Source organism: Pagrus major, chromosome 16, assembly GCF_040436345.1.
Source record: "Pagrus major chromosome 16, Pma_NU_1.0".
Taxonomy (NCBI): Eukaryota; Metazoa; Chordata; class Actinopteri; order Spariformes; family Sparidae; genus Pagrus; species Pagrus major.
Genome location: NC_133230.1, coordinates 13,895,882 through 13,921,798, shown reverse-complemented (window position 1 = coordinate 13,921,798; position 25,917 = coordinate 13,895,882). Strand labels below are relative to the sequence as shown.

The following is a 25,917-nucleotide window of genomic DNA, read 5'->3' as shown; positions in this document are numbered from 1 at the left end:
GGGTCAAAGGGTCAACCATGTACCTGACTGTGGACACGACACAGTCTGACTGGCTGACTCTTGTTTGTTTAGAGAACCCTCCCTTAAATTTTCCACCCATCAAGAGGGCCGTGTGGTCGCGCCCGAAAGGAGAGCGCCGGCAATGAGCATGTCAGCGGTATTTGCATTTAAAATCAAAATGGATTCCATCTGACACGGTTTCTCTGGTCTAAAGCCTCTCTGGGCTGAATAATAAACCCAATCCCTCGGCGTAATGGAGGAGTGACTGCTGGGGCGCTGCACGCTGCCTGGTGCTCTGCTGAAAGGCTTTACAGTCGACGTTGAGAACACAGATGGCTGTTAACAGAATGCATTAGTAAAGATTAACTCGCCTGGTAGAATCGCCACATTAGTGCCTGTGATCATGTTAACAACCACGGCAGAGAGACAGTCTGTGGTATGATGAGGCTTGCGGTTTTTCACCTGGGGCTATACACTTAATGTGTGTGTGTCAAACTTACTCTTAGACATGAAGTTTGGGAAAAAGAGTCGCAACATCAAAATGTCATACAGTGCAGAGTATCCAACAGAGTTTATAAGAGCAGTCAAGATGTTGAAAAGATGCCAACTGTTTCAGTTATGTAATACATTGCTTGTTTTCCTTTCATGTAAGACAACTACAGCTGGAACAATAAAATTAACTGATGAAGAGTAAATTGATCTGACAGTATTTTGACAATTAATTAAGCAGAGGTACTAATATAAGGGCAATCATTTGATGGTTGCACTTCTGCAATATGAAGAATGTGTTGCTTCTCTCCCTCTTATGTGATAGTAAACTAAATATCTTTATTTTTGGACTGTTGGTTGGGCAAAAAAAAGTTACTTCAGGATGCATTTTTCACTATTTTTTTGTATCTAAAGCATTCAACAATAAATTGAGAAAACAAAAACAAGCACAGTAATGGACAATAAAATAATTATTACTTGCATTTCTAAAGACAGTCAATCTGATATCGCCACGTTCACTTGTTATTTTCCATCTTAATTTCAGTTTTCTGTTGCTGTTTTGCAACAAAACACCTGGTTAGGTTTAGGCAACAAAACTACTTGGTTATGTTTAGGCAACAAAACTACTTGGTTAGGTTTAGGCAACAAAAATACTTTGTTGGGTTTAGGCAACAAAAATACTTTGTTTGCTTCAGTTGCAATGATGGTCCTGGAGCAACATTAATTATGATGTTCCAGGAACACAGCAATATCAAATCATGCCCATAAGGACAACCTGTAAGAATAATAACCAAAAGTGATGATCATACTAACAATATCTTTGCTGATACATATGCCACTCTGTTAAGTTGTCCTAACTTTTTTTTTTTCACAATATATGTTTTACTTTTTCCCCCTGTAAATCATTTTGCATGGAAAAAAGGATTCCTGTCGGCAAAAATCTTGTTTTTCCAGATTACACACTACTAATTAGTTTCAGACTTGGTGTGAAAAGGCCCTCAGTTTGATTCTCCGTCGCAAATGAAACTCCACTCAAAGTATTTTCTTTTAATTTTGTGCCCAATGTCCCTTTTATACATTTGCCCCCTTTTTCACCACTGTTAGCTCATTCAGCCTTACAGTGTGAGTCACTGTCTGGACTGGTTTGATGGTGTGGTCACAGTTTAGACTTTCAAACATCAGACGACTGCCACAACAGCACACGGGAACATCTGGACACAGATCTAGGGGTTGTGACATCACGGTTCCACCAAATCTAAATAAGGTAATGAAGCAAACCTCAGCAAAGTCAGCACTTACAACTGCCTTTGAAATCAAACTGGGATCCAAAAATACCACTCATGTTTGTTTCTGCCAGGAATATGGAGACGGATGCACATTTTTCTGAGCATGGAAAAAACTGGCTTATTATTAAATTACAGGTTATGCGCTCAGAAGGAAATTATTAAAGGCTGAAAGTATTCAGGAGTCTGCCGAGACTACCCACGTGGAGACAGGGATGGAAACACATCTACTTCCTGCTTTTTGTGAGCTCTCTCAATACCTCTCAGTAATGAATATTCATGAGCACTCAACCGGAGCTTTTAAAGTCACTGCTTTTCACTAAAATGAGATGAGTTTACACACCAGCATGAGGAAGTGCTATGTGCTATGTGGGAAGTTCACTAATGAATTCTCCTCTCCAGCTCATCAGCTTCCCCAAATACCCTCTGGAGTCTCGAAGGTTTCTCATGAAAACAGCTCTAAATTAAGTGAATGCATGGAGTATAATTTGCGGTTGGTGATACACCCTGCATAGAGAGCATGATTTACACGCTTTAGCTCATTTGATGCCGTTTTGACTTGAGATTTTTGGGGAAGTAATGGAAACACCAGACATTAGAAGCACATTTTTCTGCTTGGAGAAACGCCAGTGCAGATATCAATTTGGCGCCTTTTAGAGACGATAAAGCGTGCTCGTAAATATGAGTGAGCGCAGATGTGTTAAATGTGGCGTGCCGTTTTTTCCACAGCAATCTTGGGAGTTTCAGGCTGGAGAAACCTAGCTGACGTCATGGCTGCAAATATCTGGCGTTTCTTTTTGGATAGTTTACAGATGGAAGGCATTTGGCCCTGAGATCGTTGTCTATTCAGCAGAACAAAGTCAACAGTGACAGTTTCACAAGCAGCATTCGATTTCATTTCATTCTTTAACAAGATGACCAACAAAACCTGAACTGACCACAATCTACGCTAATAACATTTAACACAGATTTGAAGGAAAGGAAGGAACAGGGAAAGCTGCCTAATGTGCCTAATTCTTATGTGCTGTGATGTCTCTGGACAATATAAACTCCTTCCTTCAACAACTAATATAAAGTCAATCTGCAACCGTGTTGAGAACCAATTAATCGTTTCAGTGATTTCAGTAATGATTCCTTCTCAAATGTGAGGATTTTCTGTTTTTCTCATGAATACAGGCAGATTTTTTTTAAACACAAACTTACTAAAATAAGGTAGGTATGTAAAAATGCCCGGAGGTGCGTCAAAAGGAGGAAGCTGTTCAAAGACCTGGAAGTAGCCAGGGAAACTCTCTGTGCAATTAACTCAACCTGGATACCTGGACTGAAATGCGGAAACAGATGGAATATCAGCACAGTACTGGACTACATCAAAAATATAAGGAACTGTCAGAAGGAGCATTAAAAACAAACAGTATTTCGGTCTCAAGTTCAGTACCCAACCCTTAATCAATAATCAATAATAGACTGATGATGGAAGTAACAAAGGAGTGAGACATTTTGCATGTTTCTCATCTCTGTTGAGAGTCGCACACGTGCAGCACAGGTCAGGCAGCTGACAAGGATCTGGTACCGACATGGAAGACACTGACAATGTAACGGTGGTTACTCTTGTATATCATTTAGTTGAGATAATTGATAAGATGATAATAATTGAGAAAATGATTCCATTGATTGATAACAACAGTAATCATTAGCTGCAACCCTACTTTACATGACTGAAAGTAGCAGATTGATGTAGGATGATTCTGATTAAATGTGATGTATGTCAGTCAAAGCTATTCTTTTCCATGAGTATAGACTCGTTTGTATTCTTTGTTCATCTGACAACAAAAAAAAAGTCTCAGCTCTCTCAACACATTAGTGTAATCTCACACCAGTGATTATACTTTGATAACAGCATGCTACATTAGTCGGGTCTTCTTCGTAAAATCAAATAAGAAAAAAGAAAGCACAACGTGGACACGTTGTGAAAGCACAACGTGTCTTTCACAGTAATTAGAAAACGAACAGTAAGGGCAGATTCCTCAAACTCTTACAATCTGTTACCAAAGCAGACCAGTCCAGTAGTCACATACCAAACACCATTAGTAGCACTCCGTTTACCACATGGGTTTCTCTCCGTCATTTCACCCCCTGCCAAGTTCGACACTTTTCACACCTCGCGCAGCAAAGACTCCAGACAGGTCCTGTCTGGCTCAGGAAAACCTGAACACCAAAAGGGAGACAGGGTTCACACTCTTCCCCCCACTCCTATTCCTTCATCTCCCTCCTACCGACTGAAACTGGAAGGCAGCAGGCAGTTAAAAAAAAAAAAAAAAAGAAAGAAAGAAAGGAAGAAAACAGACGTCCTGAGACAGGGGTTTTCCCCATTTCTCTTTGTCACAACCACAATCCCCTCCACCACAGTGCTGCCAAGGAAGTTTCCATTTGCTAAGCTACTTAAAAGGGCGAATAAAGAGGGTGGGAAAAGAGGAAGAAAGAGCCAGAGTGATGATCCAGGTCTGCGACGTCTAAATATTTTCATCCAGATGGCCGCAAGCACATGCGGAGGCTTTTGTTGTCCACCGATGCAGCCTCTGACAGTCTGTGAGCTAAAGTGGCTGCGGCCCAACATTAACCAGCGCCACATCGCCCTAATGCATTTTCCCTACGCCTTGGTGGCTGGGATGACAGTGTATTTTAAACACGGCCATAAACTCAGGCGCACAACATGCACAGTCAACAGAGTCGGACTATTTGTGAGTCTTTACTAGTATGCAAAAGTCCCTGCCAAAGTAAGAGCCTCTTCCAACTCGTCAACAAGAGCCAGGAGGAGGAGAGAGGAAAGCCTTTCAAAACACACATACGTCCTGCAGATGTTCGCAAATTCAATGCACATCTTAAGGGAATGGAAAGGAGAAAAAAAAAAAGGGAAGAAAAAAAGGACAATCTATATTCTCTCCTTTCATTCCTTCCTGCTGCTTCAGAAGACAACATAATGCAGAAGACACTGTGCTAATGACAGGCAGCATATTTGACCATGCTGGCAAGAGAAAAACAACACAGGCGAGGCGAGAGACCATGTGTGCCGATGTGTGTTTATCTACTTGTGTGCGCCTGCATGGTGACAAAACAGGAGTTCATGCGTGGACACAGATGGATTCAGGGGGAAAAAAAAAAGAGGGAGGTGCGTGGTGGTTTTCTGTTGTGCTTTCAGTGGTCCAGCAGCCCCTGCCTCCTCCTGCCTTCTGTAGAGTCCATTAGTGATTGCATAATGCTTGGCAGACAGGGAACGAGTGAATGCACCCCCTGAAGGGTCGGACACCAGCGAGGAGGTAGGCAAGAAAACTCGGCGTTCCCATGTGTGTCAGCGGCGGATTTATTAGGAGAGGGAAAAAAAGGAAAGCAGAGGCTTTTTCACAGTCAGACAAAACACAAGCGGTCTCATGCAGGGGGAGCTGGTTGTGTGTCGTCAGTTTGACGAATTCTAGGTTAATGCAAAATAAAAGAGCGTCATTAAATATACAGCAGGAGAAGCTGCAGTCACAGCACAGCATCTGGCCTCGGCTTCTGTCTGTGTGGCACTGCATCCTGTCATTTCTCTGCTACCTTACCTATTACATCCTTTATTTGGTAATTTCTGTTCTCGCGCATTTTTCCTTTCGGTCCTTACATTTCCTCTGCGCAGAATGAAAACTGACAAAATATGTTGTTCACCGATGTTTTACTTATTCACCGTGGAGTGAAGTGCTCAAGATGAAGCATATTGCTCGTATCGTCTGAGAATGAAGAGAACATTTCCAGTGTGCACCGCTCATTCAGGCTCCGTCTGAAAGCCTTGTGCTGTACAACAAAACCGAGTGAGGCATCGCATTCAGTTCAGCGGCCTTGAAGGGGGGAGGTGGGAGAATTAAAAAAACATTAGGAACAGTTGAAATGAACATGCTTTTAGGATTCATACGGCCTTCGGATCAATAAAAAGCTAAGAGTTGTATGGGTTATTTTTTTCTCGGTGCATCCGGGAGTGAATGACGTGTCTCGATGCATCGATGTGTGTGTGTGCTTGTCTGGAAAAAAAGAAACTAGACGGCCTTAAAGTTGAAATGAAGGTCAGCTTTTGCGTCTGTGTTGTTCATTTCATTACCAGCAAATCAGCAGACACACAAAAAAGGAAGAATCCAAGCCAAAAAATGAAACTTGAATACCTCTACGGGACTTTGATAGATAATACATCCCTCACAATACACAGCCTGCACCTTCTTCCTTCCCTTGAAAAGCCATCAAAGGCTTCAAGTTGAACTCCTATATTCGGCGCCTTGGCCTCCTCACCCTTGAAATAATACAAGGGATTTGCTCGGGCTTAGAGTATCTTTTCTTTTTGACTATTTGAGGATAGTTTATTACAGCGATCCAACCTCACTTGCCCTTCTGAGAAAAGAATATAAGACAGCTTTCACCCTGCATCATCCTCACAAATGGGATCGGTCAATAACAAACACAGCGGAGGAAAAAATAAACAGATGTATGAAATCTCCTTTTTGTTGAACTTGAGAAGACTTCCCATGTTCTTTCGACTCTCTTTCCCAACCCGGTCCTCCTCCTGAGGTGCTTTTCTTTTGAGTCCAGCATCATAGTGCGAGGCAGCACTCAGAACCCCCCTGTAAATCACAGACGTACAGGGAGGTGGACACCCACGCTTCCCACCAAAACATGACACAAATTACAGACCACAACATCTAGGCTGAGCCCGGCCAAACTCTTCCCCTTCGTTCATAAAAGTTCTTGGAAGCAGAGGGGTGGAAAAACGTCACAGGAACAGTCGGAGAGAAGAGTTAAAGAGGACAGCGGGCCATTACAGCTCCACATGTTGACCTCATCTAATGAGAGTTATGATAAAGACACAACAGCATGGCAACAGTATTTTCAAGTAGAGGCTTCAATGTGTGCAGAGACCTCACATGTTGCATCATTGTCAAAGCATTACATCACAAACAGGCATGATTCATGGACGGCCCAGGACAAGAAGGCTCTACAGCGGCCCAGAACATCACTGGTACCAGCTACCAGGATACTAAAAGACAACAACCACCCCAGCCACAGTCTGTTCACCCTGTGGTTGTCTGGCAAAAGATGCAGAAGTATTCACTGCCGTACCACCAGACTAAAACGCCAGAGCAGCTTCTTTCCTCAGGCTGTGAGACTCCTTAACTCATCCTTAAAAGGGGCAATTTTAGTTGAAGCATGCTAACCAGTTAGCTTGTGGTCCATCCTGCTCCAAAGCTCCTGTGCTAGAGGTGCAGATGTCAAAACTACCCTACTCCCTGAGCTCCGAGGCGGGACTGCTAACGGCACGGCTAACGGAGCTAATACGCTAACGCCAGCTACAGCCACAGTCAGCAGCAGTTGGTGGTTACTCTGGTGCTATGTTGCCCCCTATTTGTTTCAAGTATGAAACAAAAAAGGTTGCCAATTCTTACATGTTGTTGTGTAGCACAGAGAGACTGCAACAACCTCTTGCTGAAAGATGGCAAATAAATGAACCACAACTGGATTTTAAAAAACTTATTTCAGTGCTGAAATTGTTTTTGAAAGAGCGGCGAGTTTTCATTTGTTTCCTAGGGCCGCTGAGAGTTACACCACTGTACCGCTGTGATGTGACGGGGTAATTAAAGCACGGACAGATGTGCCTGAAGCAGGTTATCAAGCGCTTGTCAACACAAGCGCCAATATTTAGAATCGATGTCGCATGTCAAGTTCCAGCGAGGCCTTCAGGGGGACACCGATAAAGGGGAGGCAGATATTGATCGGGCTAAAGTGTGTGTATGTGTGTGTGTGAATTGTCTGTGTAAAGTGTATTCAATGGTTCTTGAAATGCCTCCTTAGTGAAACTCTAAATTGTTATGGAAAGTCTTTTTTTCGACTGTATTGGTAGTTTTGAAGCAGTTATTCGTGCTACTGTAGGACTGTACTTTGCTCACTCGGTGTGCATCGGGTTATTGTGCATGCACGATTAAGTTAAACTAAAACAAAGAACCTAAGTGTTTTGTGCAAATACACAGCCGTGGTGTGAAAACAGATAATAGAAAACATGTGAAAAATGTACTCTGGTGGGTGACCTCACGCAACAACAATGAGTCATTAAAACAACAGTGTCTGAATCAGCTAATTGGACAACAGAGGAGGAGGCAGTGCGCCAAGCGACAAGTCACAACCCACAGAGAAACAACAGGAGGGGACAAATAATGACAGGGGCTGCACATGAATGTGCCAAAATCTGTCAGTCGTACAGCCCGGCCAATTTGCAGGGGTGATGCACACTCCAAGTCAGGAAGGCACGACCGAGGAATGAGCAGCAAAATATTGGCTTAAAACTTTCTGAAAACGTTGAAAATAAGACTCTGAAGTTTGCTCAGGTGAGCTTTATCCAGTTAAATGCCACGACTACTCAGTAATTGCCAGAATAAAGGAGAAAATAAAGATGCATCTGTCTGGTGAGCTGCATGGATCCAATAAGTATGACATTTACTCGATACTGCATCCATTTCAGTGAGCACAACCCTGCATCACAACAACAAATCACTGTTAAACAGGTGAAACACAGCCAAGAGGCACTCTGATAGTCAGCGTGGTGATCACATCCACCTATTCAGGTGTCATATAGTCTAAAACTGTCCCAATTTCATGTGATATTTCTAAAGAATTCCTCGAAAATGGTGATGCAATGACTTCACAGGCTCAAAAGCAGGAACTTCATTCATAATGGTCCCTTTAAAGTGTCAGAGACATAAAATAATAATGAAAAAACTGAAGTTGAAGATAATCACATTAACCTCTGCAGGCTCCATCCCAGCTCGTCATGCATAATTCAGCATCTTATATGATATAGAGAAAAATTGCTATAGGCAAAGTGGCAGTCAGCAATAGGCCTGTCTCTGCTCAGTTGTCAGACAGAGACTCAATGGACAAACAGTCCAACTTGTCCAAACTAAGATTTCATTGGTTTGTTCCACACATGTGTGGGAGTATTTTAAGATAAAAAGCGAACACACAGGTTGAACTGTGGATGTTTTTTTTGTGTGTGCGTCTCAAACAAACTGCACAGACAGCAGCAGACCCCAAGTTTCTCCCCCCACGGCTATCACCCCCGTTTTTCAAGTAGTTGCTGTCCAGACTGTAACTTACCGTTTCCCCGGAGAGGAAGACGGTCAGCCCGAGGGTCAAAATTATCCATGCGTTCCTCATTATTCCTCTTAATCAATTAAAAACGCGTTGTTAGGAGCGAAACGTCAAATCTTTCCCCCTCTTCTTCTTCTTCTTCTTCTTCTTTTCTTTCCTTCCTCGCACCCTTCGCTCCAACTCCTGCCGCTTCTCTCTCTCAGGAGTGGGATCCCACCGGATACGTGTTGCGTTTTGGGTTATTCCTCCCCCCCTCGCTCTCTCCAGGCACTTCTTCTTCTTCTTCTTCTTCTCTTGTCTTTAAACCTGACTGCAAAAAACGTAAAAGCTGCACGAATAATCACGTTTTGTTTTTTGTTTGTTTGTTTGTTTTTTTGTTTGTTTTGTTGATTTTTAACTGCAAAGTCCTCCGCGCGCCCTGGCGTGAGTGAAAAAAAAAATCCGCACGAGACAGCTCGCTCGCGCTGCTCTCTCCCTCAGCGCTCACTTGAAAATAACCAGGACGAAGTGTGGGGAGAGAGAGAGAGAGAGAGAGAGAGAGAGAGAGAGAGAGAGAGAGAGAGAGAGGCGCGCGCACGGGACTGACGCGCTGCTGAGTGCGTGCGCTCCTTTCGGCCGTGACACCGCGAGAACTTGCGACGAAGTATCCCCCCCACCACCTCCTCAAAAAAACACAGGAAACCGATAATAAGACACCAATCAAAACAAACTAATTACATCGTCCACTGACGCTCTGATAGGAATCACAGCTGATTATTGTATTATTTTTTTTATCTGCAGGGGAGGTCGGATAACGAACTCGCAGCTAATTGAGCCATTTATCTCCGCGTCTAGATAACGATCATTAATTGCAGCCTAATGAGGATTCCTGCACTTTCATTGAATGACAATTCAAGCCTCCCTGTTCATTGTTGCAGCAGAAAGATCCCGTGAACGCATCTGATCAGGCGCTTTTTTGTTGTTGTATTTCAGCATGTGATGAAATACACAACATCCAGTGAGAGATGCATTGGAGTCAAACAGCAGAAAGGAGTTGTATCAGTTTTGTAACAGTCCCGCTGAGTTCAGCCATCAATGGGCAAAGTCTCCCCCTGCTGGTGTTGTGAGCCAATAGCTCCTCCACAGTCAACAGAGTGTTGCGTTTACTGCAGGATTTCTATGTCCAAACTCTTTATATTCGGGTCTGTGCTTGCAGTCATTATCTATTCACCCTCACGCTGATGCACAGTCATGTTTTGTAGTCCACAAAACATTTCTGGAGCTTCACAGCAAAACCAGAGTTGCAGCATTCTTATGAACAACGGAAGTAGATGGAGACTTGATTCAAAATGTAAAAAAAAAAATCAAATATAACAAAGGTGCACCTGATTTGTGCCCTCGGTCACATGTATGTAAGTTTCCACCCTCTGCCCCACTTTAATCTCCTTTCCAGGGTTTCGAGTTTATTCAGGTTAGAAGTGTTTTGAGTAAATGATTAGTTCATTTTAATTGGTTCTGCGCTCGCAGGATTAAAGGATAAGCTCACCCGAAAATTAGAATTGAGTTATTATCTATTCACCCTCATGCTGATGGAAAGCCAGGGGAAGTTTTTGTTGTCCACAAATCATTTCTGGAGCTTCACAGCAAAACAGAGTTGCAGCATTCTCATAAAACAATGGAAGTAGATGGGGACTTCATTTAAAAAAATAAAAGAAATAAGAAATATAAAGCTCTGTGCATAAAACTTAAAAAGTCTGTAAGAATGCGCAGACATATTCGTTAATGCCTCACGGTTTTTAAAATCAATCCTGCAAGCTCAGACCTCAATATAGTAACTTTCAATTCTACAGGTCCAAATATACTGCATATGTTGTTACGACCCGACAAACAATAACAGAACAGATAATGGACGGACTGATGGATGAAAGATGTATTATTTTAGGTTGACAAATGAAGATAATAGGAGCAAAATTATAGATCCAAGCACGTTATTTAAACGATTTAATATTTCACAATAATCACTTTATTTAAGAAGCCCATTGGATAGAAATGGACTTGCAGAGCACGTTGATTAGCTTTAAAACATGTGCTCCAAATGCTTGATTTGAGAGGCACTTTTGTGATTAGCAGCCATCAAGCACAATCTTCCAACCCACAGTAAACCCGACAACTCTCCTGGTCACGAGTACCACCAAATCAAATTCCTTAGGCACCATCTTTGCCACTTACAGGCCAAATATGTTGTGCAGATACAAGTTGACTTCCTTCAGATGCAGAGAATGTGTAACACAGACTGAAACAGACATACTGCAGGTGGTCCACCCCAAAAACCGGACATGTATCCATAATAATATCGCTGAAATGTGAATATGCTCCACTCGCCTTGGTGCTAGAGGTAAGTACACGCTGTGGTATCTGCATACGCTGCTGAGCTCAACGACATGATATCACACCCTTGACACGTTTTAACCAATTACCCTGTGAAGATATTCACAGCTGAATGATAAAGCTTTGCTAATTAGTGCCACTGCTGGATCTCTCATTTGGAAAAAGACAAACTTTGAGGAATGTTGAAAGGCAACTTGAATCGTTCTGCCAGCTGATGAACAAGAATATTTCTATCTCTGAAGCGAATCATCATTGTGCAGCTTTTATGAGGAGACTTCACTGGTGTTCAATTGTGATTCTTACTCAAAGAGGAGTGCAGTGAATGGATGATAACACAAGCCAACATTTAAGTTATACAAAATCCAGTGGTAGTTCAAGTTGAAGTTCAGAGTTTACTGGGTTTAAATCCTACTGTATGCGGTGATGAAGAAAAGAATATATAGTATTATCTATTCAACAGGTAACTCTTTACACCACTGGTGATTGGAGATAAGTCAACTAAAAAGTCACACAAATAATTTTAAATACACAAAAGGTGTTTTGGGGAAATGTGCATATTGGCTTTCTTGACAAGATTTAGATGAGAAGACAGATTCTACTCTCAAATTTGCTCGCAAGATATGCAGCGCAAATATGTAACTGTTAGCTTATGGAGCTGTAAGCTTGTGTAGCTGTTAGCTTACGTTGTGGGTATCGTCAAAATCCTTACAGGCAGGTCTAGCCACTCGGCCACCATCTTGGCAATGCCCCTGGGCAGTTATTTTGGGCTAACAAGACTGCGCCCCTATCTATCTATCTATCTATCTATCTATCGTCACTTTTAATGGTCACCAAGACATCTCTTATAATGTCTCTGGTAACGTAGCTTAGCGTAAAGACTGAAAAAAGGGGGAACAGCTAGCCTGGCTCTGCCAACTCCTTGCATTTTAAAGCTCAGCACCTATCTTGTTCATAACCTTTGGACAGACCGAGGCTAGCTACCCCCATTCTTTATGCTAAGCTAAGATATCTGGCTCAAGCTAGATATTTTCCACACAAACTTGAGACTAGTATTGATCTCCCCTAATTCTCAGACAGAAAGCAAAAAAGTGTTACTTCCAACAACTTGGAACTACTTCTTTAAGATGGTAGTCGAGAATACAGCCAATCTTTTCCTTTCATTTATATTGATTACAGAGTTTCTGCTCCACTGCCACTGTAGCACCTCTTTGATTATTCAGTCAGTCCAGGGAAAAGGACGTTTTCACTGATAAAGTAGGTTTCACTGTGTCAAGTATCTGACTGCTTGCCTGGTATTAGCGACACTGCAGCAGAGAACAGGTGAAAGTAGCTGTCGGGGGACGACGACACGACAGCAGAAGAAGAGGGGAGAAAGAAGCAGGTCCCGTTTGATTTGAATCAATTTGAACAATTTAGAAAAAAAAACAAAAACGGAGGAAGCGCTTGACTTAATCGTTCCTGGTGTGAAACAGTTTAAATTTACACCAGAGCACTTTAATTCTTTAAACTAATTTAAAATAAATCGTGTCACCCATCCCCCAATCTAATGCACAGGCTTCCCAGGCCTCCTCCTCCTCCTCCTCAGAGGGCTTAGCTCCACTCCTGGTGTCCCAGATTATGCAGCCAATTAGGGTGAAGCCAAAGCCCCTTCTGCTACCAATCCTGGCTAGAGAGCGGTGTGTGAGAATGTGTGTGTGTGTGTGCGCATGTGTGGCATGAGGTCATATTATTGATGGCCTGTTGTGAGGCCAGGACACAGGATGACTCAGTGGTCTAAAGGGAAGCCTTCAATGATGTAAATAAAAAGAAAGGTGTACTTGTCGAGATGACAAACTCCATAAAGGCCGCATCGTTTGATTTCCCCAAAAACATGTAATCCAGTGTGAATTATGCATGCAACGTGCTAGACTTCCTTCATTTTCATATGTGAACTGAATATTTTTTCAGGCTCTATAGAAAGTGCAGACCTTCAAAGTTGTTCTGGATTTCATTATATTTTATTCAACAGCACCACCAGCTGGCAAATAAGACAGTGATTTAAATTCAGGAGCAAATACGGTGTGTGTGATGACAGTCCAGGGAGGTGCTTTTGAAAATGAGCCCCACATGAGCAGGGCAGAATGAAAACCTGCTACTTTCTGTTCTCTCTTTCTGACCCTGTGTTTCTGGCTGTGCTGAGGAATGCATTCGCACATGCAATGTCTGCATTGTGTCAATAAAAATGCAAACTTTCACCTGCAAGTTATTCAGCGTCTGAGGTCACTGCCTGAACGGTATGCGCTGAGAGTCTAGCGTTCTTGTGGGTGGTGCTGCCATATCTGGCAAGACCTGTCGACTTGGGTCCCACGAAGGACGCGCTGCCGCCTCGAACATGGATGCCAGGATGATCCTCGCTGTTGTTATTAACGTCACTCCCTGGTTCTTCCTCGTCTCTGTTGTTTTTCTCTTCTTCATAGGGTATCAGGGTACTGGGACTGAATTGTCTCAATGGCATGCCAAGAATCCCAAAGCTGATTTAATAAAAAAGAATGAAGAGAGAGAGAGTACATGGAGTAAGACGGATTCATTTTTGTTTGTTTTTCACAACCCAAGTCAGGAGCATCTTTTTTCCAATTTTTCCCCCCTGGTCATGGAATAACCTTCAGAACACACTACAGCTTAATGATTTTTTCTCCCTGATTTCAAAAAGAGCAATTTCTACTCCGTATCTTTCGTTCCTTTTATTATTTTTATTCCTTAAACTCCTTTATGTCCGTTGTTGACATGCTCTATTTGATCATTTCTTTAACTTTGTAATGGTTAGCTATCTTGGACAGGTCTCCCTCAAAAAGGGATTTTAATCTCAAGGGACTTCCTGTTTAAATAAAATGTACAAAATAAAAAAAAGATGAACACATCTGTACTTTTTGCTATGTTGGCACAATAATCACACATTAAATATACACAATATTTGTATATATGTAGGAAGTATTAGACAATGAATAATTCTACTCTTTCAGCTGATCTAGTTAGATGACGATTAAGATTTTGCTACATATGAAATCCACTGTTATTCAGTTAGAGCCAGACAAAGCATTCTTTATTACATCATGTAGAGTGGGTGGGTTTGACTGCACATAATCACAATAGTGCTCAGTTTTTTTGTACTCGTTGCTCATTTTCAAGAAGTCAAACAAAACAGGCAAGAGGGTTTTTTTTTGTTTGTTTTTACATTGAATCACAATCAACTGCGACACTTGACCCACTAAAGTTACCACTTCACTCTGCAGCGTTATGCAGCTTTGAGCTTCTGGTTTTGGCTTTTTCAGCCTCACATGGATGGTAGATGTTATGGTAGATTTTCCCCACATACATACTCAAAACATAAGCAGCCCATTCCAGCTCATATGAATAGTACTTAAGTAAAAGTCTGAGTATCTAATTTTAAATGTTTTAAAATTAATTTCCTGGCAATAAATGTATTTAAGAATCAAAAGTGCAAGTATAGATAAATTGTACATATTATTTAAATGTATGTACTGTATATACTTTATCCTGCAGGTCAATCAATTATCAGCCTGGCTGATTATCGGATCCAACATTATTTTTGAATTCCATCACTGTTAGTTTGTCTGAAATATTTCTGCTACCTCAGTGGTCCCAAGTCACTTTCTAACCATAAATCACTGTGCACATAGCAGCAGTAGAGACACAGATAAATCATATCAATGATCAAAACAAATCCCACCCTCTTTATATTATCAGTGGCATATTCTGTCATGTTTTTCACCACCTGACGCTGGCCAGCTGCTGGTTGAGCTTTTCCGTCAGAGCCTTGATGTCGCAGAGCTCGGCCTGCAGAGGGCTCTGCCTCCTGGCTGGGCTGCGGACGAACAGATGGGGTGACTGTTCTTTGGATGAGGGCAGCAGAGACACCATCAGTGGGGATCGCTGATTAACTACAGTGCCGAGGGCGGGACGCCGCTGGGACGTTCTTTGGAAAAAAGTCAGGACAAGGAGCAGGGACAGAAAATGTTATGAATTTAGTGTATATATAAAAAAAACACCACAGGCAAACATGCAAATGTGTGAAAGAGGCACAGAGGGCAATGAGTGTGTACAAATTACTCTCTCTGATACATTTTACTGACTCAACTGAGAGAACAAAAGTAGAAGAGAAACTTTTTAATTAAACCAAATATTATAATATTGACGATCTGTTTATATAATAGCTCATTCATGCACAGACAACAGCTGTATAAGCATTTTGAAAAGCAGACATTCCTCACATGTTCCATTTTGTCATACATACCTATAATGCTCATGGTTGAAACTTAAATCTCCAGAACTAATTAATCAGGAAAGCTGCTATGGGAGCCAAATCCTCAAGATCCAGGTGCTTATTCCAGAACAAGTACAAAAAATATATATAATCAAATGGATTTTTCTTTTTTTTTTACAATCTTTTTAGTGTCTGCCAGACAGTTGGAAACTGCTGGAGCTCGTACAAATCATGTCATGTACATCCACCCTCAGGAGGAGAGCGAGCTTCAGGCCCAGCTTTTGATTGTTTGGTCTCAGCCTGACAGCAGGAAAGAGCTCTGAGGCCCCTGACAGCTTACACAACTGCCAATCTTGTGTCAGACACAGCAATGCAACATAAAACGGTCTGTCAGACAGTCCCTGCTATCGGACAAAGCTATGAATCTGTCTACATCAATCATGTTCCAGTCAGAGGTCTGACGTGACGTCCATCAAACACAGACGACATTACTGCCGGAGCTATTAAGTTATTTACTCTAATAGATCAAATCAGAGTGAGGCTGGTAACACATACTGATGGTTAGACAACAGAACAAATCTGTTCAAGCAGTTATAATGAATATTTCTATAATAACAATGGATCACATGTCTACTTCTATGTGAAAGTTTTTGCTGGTAGTGATGAAGTCACAGAGCATTATTACCGAAATATATATTATATATACGATAATGTATTTATCGATGCATCCAAACTTTTTGATCTTTACACAGGATTAATTTCTTCTTACTGTATGACTACTGGCTAATTTAAAAACAAAACATATTTGTTATGATGCACAATTAAAATAAACAGATTAATTTACTTCCTTCTTCGTTGCTTACACTTAACCATCCACACCTCAAAATTCAAGATGTAGCCCAGCTTAGAACAAAAACACGATGCACATGTTTATGTCAGTTCTGTACTTCCGTTATGTTTCACCATCCAGTTGGTTCAGCCGTAGGGAACGTACAGCCCGGCTGAATTCAAGTTTAACAGCCAATCATAATGTCAAAAATCGTGTTTTATCGTTTTATAGCCGATTATTGACTTTTCTTCATCGAGACATCCATCTTTCAAGAGAGAATTTCTATGTATCCCTAGTTGGGACTTTACTAACACCAAGGCATTTGTAGCTTACCCTGTCATACTGTTTTTGTGGGGAGAATGTACAGGATAAGTTCACAGAGATATGAACCTACATAGTAGCAAAATACACATAATAAATAATTGACGAGGTTGTCTTCTACTCTTAAAAAGTACATACCGACACTGATGGTATCACATGCCACCTCTACCCAGCCTTTCCTTCGCTTCGACGTACCTGTGCCTGAATGTGCCATTACGTCCCGTCTCCTTGGGGTCAGCCTCTTCCGTCTTCACTGAACCATTAACAGCAGAGAAGGTCATACCCGAGTCCCCATCGGTGCTGTTCCTGAGTGCCAAGTTGAAGGTGTCAGAGTACAAAAGTCTCCCCACCTCCTCTTGGATGTCTCTCAGGTCCTTTCTGCCAAATGTCACCCAGGCCACAAAACAGAAGAAGCTGTACAAACACTAGAAACAAGAGGGTGAGGACACAGAAGGATGAGAAGAGAGGGAAGAATGTGAACTCTTAATTCATTTGATAGTTAGACATTCATTCACCTGTTTTTTTAATTCAATCCTTAATTCTACCTAAAAACACAGGCAGCCACTTATTCTGTATTTTTAAAAGGTCACAACAGCTATTTCTGTCCTAAACAGGTCACATATAGAGCAGACAACAAGCTGCTGCTCTTAGCGTGATATTTCTCCCCCTTCCACCCACCTGGCTAAATACTGGGGAGAGCCTGTCAAAGCAAAGCACCTGTGTTAAGTCAACATCCCCTACCACTAACTAATTCATTAAGGCCACCAGGCATAACCAACACTCAATGTCGTTCTGTTCTGCTCACTGCCGTCTGTATTCACAGATGGTGAACTGGCCTTCACTCTGACAGCTGAAGGTTCAGTTTTTCTCTGTGCAGATGAGGCAATATATGTAGTTTTGAATGTTTCAACATGCTGCATTTGCAGGGAAAGAACTTTCAGGTCAGTTACGGGTCAGATTTATCAAGTCTTTAAAACAGTGGGAATTGGTTAGGAGACGGTAACCGTTTCCTAAAAGGTTCCTAAAAGTCTTATTAAGCTTTGAAACATTTTATTGGAGCACATTATAGGATTCTTACTGCACATACCGCATGTAGAAGCCATTCTGTACGGTTTGATGACATCTGGCCCCTGGAAAAAACACATGAGAACTTGGAATACAGATAACAGTGATGCACTATGAATGTTTGTAGACATTCACAACAGCTATACAATGGTTCCCCGGGAGCCATTTTGAAAAGGTGGGATGAGTGATGCATCCTGATAACCAGACAAGCGAGTGAAAATATTGCAGAGAGAATCACACTTTCTTTCTCTAACACCTGTTCTGAATCTGAACAGACGCTCACTTGTGATACGATGTGTGTTGGTGCTGCTCTATCTCCAGGCCCATGATTAGACCGAAGTAGCAGACAGCCAGCTTCTTTTGAGCTATCTCCTTTTTGGCCAAAGCCTCCGCCATCACCCGGTGCTCTGTGATGATGTCTACACTGGGAGGATTGTTAGAAAGAGAGTGAGGGTGTAGAAATACAAGACAGAGAAGAGGGGAAGAAACACATTTAGTAACTGTGATACAAAAAAATACCACTAAATTACCACTGCATTACATTAAAGGCGGACACACACTCTTTTGTTCTGAGCATACTTACGCCATTAAAGACTTGGGTTTATTCTCTAGAGACTTGTGTTCGAAGAAACAAGACAGGTAAAGGAGAAGGGCAGCCAGGACGTCATCAAGCTCTTTACTCCTGGACAGAGAATAGAATAGAATAAACAGCAAAGCCAAACTGTGTGTATGTTTAGATGAAAACATGTCTTTTTATTCCTCACTTCAATACAGTCATGAAGCAAAGCGGAATGGGAAGCGAATAATTCTCCTGCAGCAAACCAACAGCCACATCTAAGACACAGAGAGAAGAGGGTTGAAGGTCATCCAGCACTCACTCGGTATAGAAATGCATCATTTTCTGGCTGAATGCTTTCACGCTAACCTGAGAGCAAAGTTTAGTTTTACTTTATATTTGATGGGATTAGATATGAAGGTACTCTTTTATGTTCGCACTCAGCAAACTCCTATTTTTTCACCAACTACCAGACAAAAAAAGGATCAGCTGATTTAAGTCATGCAGTATTATTGTTGCAGAGTTCAACAACAGATCGACACTTACGTTTGACATCATCGATGGTAATTCGGTCTCCTCGCCTCTTCATCGCCGAGGACCTGTAAGCACTCAGGTGAGCAGGGCTCAGGCTCTTTCTAATGCTTTGGCGCCCTCTATGGTTCAACATACAGATGGCAGCCAACCTGGGGAAACAGCAGTCATGATAAACATGTGCACGTTGGTCTCAAATGAAGAGTAAAGAGTAACTGCAATTAACAACATTTGTTTTGCCTTTCAAATAATTACAATCACAGCTAAATAACATGTATAAACATTTAAAGGAAAAGACTTTTGAATGCTGCTGGTTCATGCAGGCCTACCACTCTGATCGCTGCTGAAGATCCTTGAAATTGGCGTTGGATTGCCTCCTTTCCTTCAAAACAGCCTCCTCTGCTGGACCAGAACTAGAAAAGAGGGAGTTTTATTTGCATCTTTATTGTACACATGTTTAAAGACAAAGGTACAAACGTAGATACATTCCCGTTTTACAATGCTAGATTTCATGTTATATGCATTGTATTCAATTTATTTAATACCTTTAAAAAGGTCATGCTAACTAAAAATGTTACATGATAACATGGTGTTGGTTTGGATTATGAACATTTGTTCATGAATATGGAATTTTAACTATAAGTTGTATGCCATAGAGAATGTTATTTCTAATCTTATCTTTACTTTTATAGACTTGCTTTCATGTGAAGTCACCCTTTGTTTGTTATTAAATTCCTCTGATGTGTTGTCCTCGTCTTCTTATCGTCCTTTATTGATTTTTATTCTTTTATTTCTCTATTTTTGCATAACTCTTTCTTTTTGTGATCTTGGCTGTTTTATGGCTTTTATTCCTTTTACTCGTAATGCCTCATGTTGACTTTTTGTATTTTTACATTTTCTGTTCTGCCTTCTTGTTTTAACTCACATAAGACGAGTCTTACTTGTGTTTGGCTTGACTGTTGACTGTTTATTCTGTAATATTGCCTTCCTGAGTTTCCTGCTTTTGATTGTTTGTCGAAGCACTTTGTCGACGCTGTTTTTAAAGATGCTTTATATTCTTGCATATATAAAGTGAAAGAAAAGATGGGAAATAGGTGGGCCTACTCTTACCTAGTTCACTTATAATCAACACTTCCTTCAACTTGTTATAGACATTTTTTTCATGCTTTCTCCTACTTGAACGAGGAAGATCCAGAAACATCTAGATGAAAGGACAGTAACACAACCATGTTCATAATATTTAAAAAAAGAGGTAGGGTGCTAATTATGCATGACTCAAAATTAGTCAGAGATATTGGGATATAATATTGTTTATTCTTTGACATATCTGAATTTTTATTTTGTGTTTTATGAATATATTTGGTCCCACATTTCAGTTCATGCATATATGCACCCATATCCCCAAATCCCTGACTAATTTTGAGTAGTGCATTATAGTTTAATGGTGCTTTGATGACTGTTAGCATGTTCAGTATGCTAGCTAGTAATGTGGCTCACCTGACAAACTCCACACTCCCAGCTTCATCATTCCAGACCCAGCGGCCTGGAGGTGGCGCACTAACCTGAAAGATAGCGTTATTATCCCTCATATATATCAACCAGACATTTAAAAGTGTCCCAAAATGTTAGCATGAACTGTTAATAAACTAGACACTTGGGACTTTTTCATGGTTAATGACGTTGACTTTGCAGCACAAACGCCGGTACCACTTGTTACCGGTTAAATAATGGCGGTATTTAACGTTTTTAGCCACGTAACTGGTCACTCAAAACTTTTAAATTCGTCTGTCTCAGTGTAGCAACCTACATTTCTCGGCTTCTCTGGATATTTCGGCATTTCCGTGAATAAAACCTTCAACAGGTTAGCTCTAGTTACAGGTCCCTGGTTAGCTCCTGCTCCTTCCTCCTCTCCGCTGCTAATGTTGGACACGGTATCCAGGCAACAGCCAATGAGGAGGAAGCTGGCCTCATGACGCTCACAGGACACTTCCGCATTGCAAGAGAAACACTTGGGTCCAATGTTTCCTAAGTAATACTTTGATATTTAAACCACAGAGCATTTTTTTTCTCCACTTGTAGCCATTCCCAGCTGTTTCGGAAGCAACTGGAAGAATGGTTAAAAAAAAATTGTATCTGTTGCATTGAAATCACATGTGGATGTAATGTATGGGCCAGTAATGAAAGAGAAACATGAAAATGTACATACACAAAGCCAAATTTATGAAAACCCCACCCATTTTCAATTGAATGTAATTCAATGCAATCAACATATTCTCAAACCCACCGAAAACAAATTTAAGTGAATCAAACCCTTACTATCAGTCTTACCCTGGTATGTAATAATAATAATATTGATGAAATATAAGTATAGAGCTTATATTCTGTTTTCTGTCTATTATAGTTGTAAATTCTGTTTCTTAAGTTTTATTTTATAAACAGTTATATTGCCTCAAATAAACAACAGCTACCCAGCTGGTTTCAATAAAACCACAGACATCTTGTAATAAAAAATCGTTTTAATTTGTCAAGCATTCAAAACTACATATGATGTCTAAGCATTAAAAAAACATGCATAGGCAAAAATTCTCTTCATCCTGCGTGTGTGATAAAATGCCCAGCATCTACTTTTCTAAGCTCTCTGAACTTGCAAGTTAGTTTTTCAAACGCTCTTTGGAGTGATGAGGTGCACATTTTCAGTCAGGTAGTCCAGCCCCCAGCCTCGGTGTCTGTCTGTCAGGGCATCCACTGACTGCAGCAGCTCTATATCGCAGCTCTTCCCTGAGGAAAGGAAACGCACCATTAAAAACTGCAAATTCATCGTAGCCTGTTTCAAGAATGGAAAGACACTGAGCCATGGTTGTTCCTAACACTCACCGAACAGGCTTTGTACTTGCTCATCAGGCACAAAAAAGGGAGGACCTGAAAGAGAAATCCAGTCTCAAATATATTTGTGTTATCACTGAACTCATACAAAAACACTGTATTTTTAGCCAAGAGGTGTGTTTGACTCTCTAGACAGTGTCTGCTGCTTCACACTCAATATGGGCACTTACCTGGATATAATTCAGGATTGTACAACAAAGTGTCCAAAAGGTATCTGCAGTCTTTGGCCATGAGAGAAATGATGAGAGCAGCATACCTGTGGTGATGTGTGAGAGAATGTAGTGAGACAACGTGGAGCGTACAGTATGTGTGGTTTCTCTGTGTTATATCTAATAAATGATTATTATATTTAAATTACACATTTAAATTGTTTTAAAGAAATGTTCATTTCATTTTAGGATGTTTAGGTGGAGGGGTTAAAGGGGCAATATGTAGTTTTAATTTTTATATTTACAATATTAATGAGGTAATAATACAAACTCAGAAATATCCTTTTCTTATTTTTTCCATAACTGAATAAACAAGCTGTTCTCAGAGGAAAATAAGGTCCCCAGAACTGTTTGAAGCTAGAAAGGTGGCAGGGTCCGCCACATATAAACAAAGTAAAACAGTATGAAATCATTTTGTCCATTAAGGTCAGTTTGTTTATCCGTTACATTATTTTTTTAAATCAGTCAATAAATATCTTTCTCTTCTGATTAACATTCCTTTCCCTAAACGACACAGTGCACCTTTAAATCTCATCTTACTTTTCTCTGTCTTGTGGGTTGATGGCCACGAGAGAGCCCCTGTCCCAAATCGCCCCGAACTGACCGTCAGTGGAACTGTGACATGGAAAAACAGAGTTTCTGTTAAACATTATCTTTTACATTAACATTTTAAAAAAGGGACCAAAACACATACAGTTTACTTACTTGGAGAAGTTGTACAGGTCACATTGATACAGGGAGATATTTTTCTCTGAGCTCTGTGGAATCAAAGACAGTGTGGATGAATATTTTTTTTGTCCCTTTACAGATCACATACTATACTTACCACCATTGTCCCTTTGGTAGCATACCACATTGTTTTAGTTACTTTTGGGTTGCTTGAGCTGGGTGACAGAAAACATTCTGTACGCTTTTATTTTTTGACAAAGTTACGTTTGTTCTGTGCGGTAATGCAGCGAAGACCTTGGTCAATTAACCTAATGTAACTTTTAAAACAATTTAAGACGACACAGTGGTCTCTGAAGGCATGAAATCCTGCCTGCGCTCCTTGTTTTTTCTAGACGGGTTAGGGAACGTCATTAGTCGTCATTACGTTCTGTCTGTATGATGAAAATGAAATACAATGACAAAAAAAGAAGACATGATGTACAGCATGATGACGTTTTACATCTATATAAACAAGTGCTGTAATGAAGTCAATTTCTCCCTTACATTGTTTCACAGCTACACCATTTTTCTCGCAGGATATGTATCCACAGGGGTTTTGTATAGAAATGTGATTTGTGAATACATAAGCTAACATGAGAAGACACTAGTATGGTCCTTTACGTAGCTAGTCAAAGACAAAAATCTGACAAAGCGTTGTGTTACTCGCTCATCTGGCTGTGCATGTTTGAAGAATGGTCGTGGTTAGTGATGCTGTGTGAAGCCACCCCCTGCTCAGACATTTGCATACATTGAACGTGAAGCCGTAGAGAATCGTTTCCTTTTAGACTTGCAGAAAACTTAAAACAGCTCTGATACAGTGAGTAAAACAGTGAGGCTGATATCAGTGAGATAACGTTAGAGGCAGTAGCATCATTTCATGTAAATGTTGAAAATAACAAACCATAAAAAGTGTCAAAAACTGGTTCTGGTGTGTTGAAAATCATCAAGATTATAACTTTAAAGATACATAAGTATGCATAATGTGTTTGCCGCGTGTAAAACATTTGTATAATTTGAATGTGCCCCCAACTAAGCATAGTTATGACCTCCATCCAGATGATACGAGCACAAATATGAAAAGCAAACATGTCTCTACAAACGTGTACAGCTCACATACCTTGTAAACCTTTGCTCCAGGTATGGCAGGGACAGGCTCCTCGCTGTATGTCATGTTGTTCTCCTCAAAGAACTGCTTTATAGCCATTTCAGAGATCTCCACCCCGACCACTGAATGGCCCTGGTCTGCCAGCCTGGGATCCACACAGACAAAGAGAGGGAATACAGGAGGTGTCCATACATAGCAGAAATAAACTGAAAATAGATGTGAGCTTCTTTAATCTTCTTTTTCATACCACTTCATATCAACAGCTTTCCCACAAAGAGGGAAGAAGAAGCGAACTCCCGTCCGTCCGGCAAGAACTTTATCAATGTTGCTCTCCAGCATTCTGTTGAAGAAAAATAAAAACCTTTTAAAAGTCACACATGGACTGGGAAAACTTTTATTTTACTTCATCCCACAGACGAGGATGATTAAAGCGGAGCCTTTACTTGTGCACTACAGGCTGATGGAAGCCGATCCTGTTCTCCTGCCAGCGTTCCTCCCATTCGCCGAGCACCATGACCCGGTTCGACTGCGGTGCCAGCATGCTGGTAATGTTTGCCTGAGCCCGGCTGCTGGCGGATGACAAAGAAGTGGGAAAATAGCATTCATATCTGTGTACGGAGACCAGGGGTGAGTACACATGATGCACACAATCACACGTCCCTGCACATAAACAACAACTGCACTGTGTGTGTGTGTGTGTGTGTGTGTGTGTAAACAAGCCTTTAGAGAGCAGTTAACAAGCTTGTGGGGTTACAAAATCATCATGAATGTTGACCCTAGAGAAGCTGACTCAACTGGTAGATAATTAAAGGAGAATCAGCTGAAGCCAGAATAGACAGAAGTGGGGGCAGTGCAAGGGTCACGTCCATGCAAACACACTCTGTCTTCTAATGCGTAAAAGGCAAAAGTTACAGCTTTTAGCTTTAAAATGTTCTAAATCTGAAATACCTGGTCCAGGTGCTTGAAAAAGTGAGGCATTCACCACCTTAATCAACCAACTGTGACGTCAGGGACAACTTACCAAACTGCTTGCATAACATGAGATGCCTTCTGTAATGACAGGACAATGTCAGAAGTCCATGCTCACCTGGCAGCAGCCTGGCACAAAACCAACCCCAGAACCTTCAAGAGAAAACCTGAACCTCGCATGTTTGCTAACTCAATCAGAGCGCGTACCTTTCTGGAACGAAGACAACTAATGTGTGATCAGCAGCAGCAGCAGCACAGGAGCAGCAGCAGCCTCGATCATGCAACCGCTTCAGTCAATACCCGGCAGTGGAAGTGGGGGTCATTGTGCCCTGAGTTGAGTCTGTCAGGCGATCTGTTGCTTTATCTACAAGTTGTGGTTTTTCTGACCAACTGGCAGGACACACCCTAATTTCCCAATTCAGTTTTTTCATGAATTATTTTAAATTGTACCCAAAATCTCAACAAGCCAATGGAATAATAGCTAACAAGTTGAATGATACTCATGACATGTCTCCCTGTATGTTTAGTTATTTATTAATTTTCTTCTTTGTGTTTTATTTCTTTTATATCTATTATTACATTTCTCTCAATAAAAGAACTGTAATTAAATTATTAATCTTTGTAATATAAGATTTATTAACCACACTGTTGTTCCTTTTATCAATTTTGTAGTTTATTATAATCATATAATGCTCATGTTGCTAGAATTCCCTTCTGTTAAGTAAGTTAAATAAAATCTTTTTTTTTTTTTCATTTCATTTAATATCAAATTTCTCTCATTAAAATAACTGGAATTCAACTATCAGTCCTTGAAATATAAGATGCATATAGTCCTATTTAATCACCATACTGTTGTTCCCTTGAGCAATTTTGTAGCTTCTTATATTCATAAAATGTGAATGTTTGTTAATTGTTTTGTACGTTTGTAAATTCTCAATAAGTGGTTTTGTAAAAAGACAAACTGGCAGGACGTTTAACAAAGCTTTGCCTGACAGGCTAAACTCTGGGATAAATTTACCCCAGCGCGGTTTTACTTCTGGTTTGGGAGGAGCCTGATGGTGCATTCAATTACATGGAGAATGTCGGAGATTCCAGAATCCTACTTAAAAACGTTGCCTTCACTTTTAACAGCCTAACCCTGGTATTACCAATGATTATTTTATATTATATTATACACATCACCTCA

General features: G+C 40.8%; 3 protein-coding genes across 7 annotated transcripts in view; all 3 read right to left on the bottom strand.

The window, feature by feature from the left end:
- Positions 1 to 9,404, bottom strand: part of sdc2 (syndecan 2) — a 48,311-nt gene extending 38,907 nt beyond the window's left edge. The window contains exon 1 of the mRNA XM_073482903.1: positions 8,934 to 9,404. Coding sequence (XP_073339004.1) covers positions 8,934 to 8,993 — 60 coding nt within the window. The 5' untranslated portion in view covers positions 8,994 to 9,404. The remainder of the gene's footprint in view (positions 1 to 8,933) is intronic.
- Positions 9,405 to 13,262: 3,858 nt separating this feature from the next.
- LOC141011207 (protein phosphatase 1 regulatory subunit 36) lies at positions 13,263 to 20,736 on the bottom strand. Its single transcript, XM_073484463.1, has 11 exons — positions 20,665 to 20,736; positions 20,355 to 20,419; positions 19,187 to 19,270; positions 18,873 to 19,009; positions 18,535 to 18,604; positions 18,354 to 18,452; positions 18,054 to 18,194; positions 17,793 to 17,835; positions 16,901 to 17,130; positions 15,067 to 15,267; positions 13,263 to 13,804 (listed from the first exon to the last, which is right to left on the bottom strand). The coding sequence occupies exons 1-11, from the start codon at positions 20,692 to 20,694 to the stop codon at positions 13,537 to 13,539; spliced, it is 1,368 nt and encodes a 455-aa protein (XP_073340564.1). The 5' UTR covers positions 20,695 to 20,736; the 3' UTR covers positions 13,263 to 13,536.
- Positions 20,737 to 21,355: 619 nt separating this feature from the next.
- On the bottom strand, positions 21,356 to 24,961 carry LOC141010958 (probable thiopurine S-methyltransferase). 5 transcript variants are annotated; one of them, XM_073484134.1, is made up of 9 exons: positions 24,939 to 24,961; positions 24,206 to 24,331; positions 24,010 to 24,102; positions 23,775 to 23,907; positions 22,655 to 22,707; positions 22,490 to 22,564; positions 21,911 to 21,996; positions 21,732 to 21,776; positions 21,356 to 21,635 (listed from the first exon to the last, which is right to left on the bottom strand). In XM_073484134.1, the coding sequence occupies exons 2-9, from the start codon at positions 24,301 to 24,303 to the stop codon at positions 21,517 to 21,519; spliced, it is 702 nt and encodes a 233-aa protein (XP_073340235.1). In that variant the 5' UTR covers positions 24,304 to 24,331; positions 24,939 to 24,961; the 3' UTR covers positions 21,356 to 21,516. The 5 variants fall into 5 exon arrangements, with proteins under 5 accessions (XP_073340235.1, XP_073340233.1, XP_073340236.1 ...); XM_073484132.1 differs by having other exon boundaries at positions 24,850 to 24,960; XM_073484135.1 differs by having other exon boundaries at positions 24,206 to 24,328; positions 24,939 to 24,960.
- Between the last annotated feature and the right edge of the window lie 956 nt (positions 24,962 to 25,917).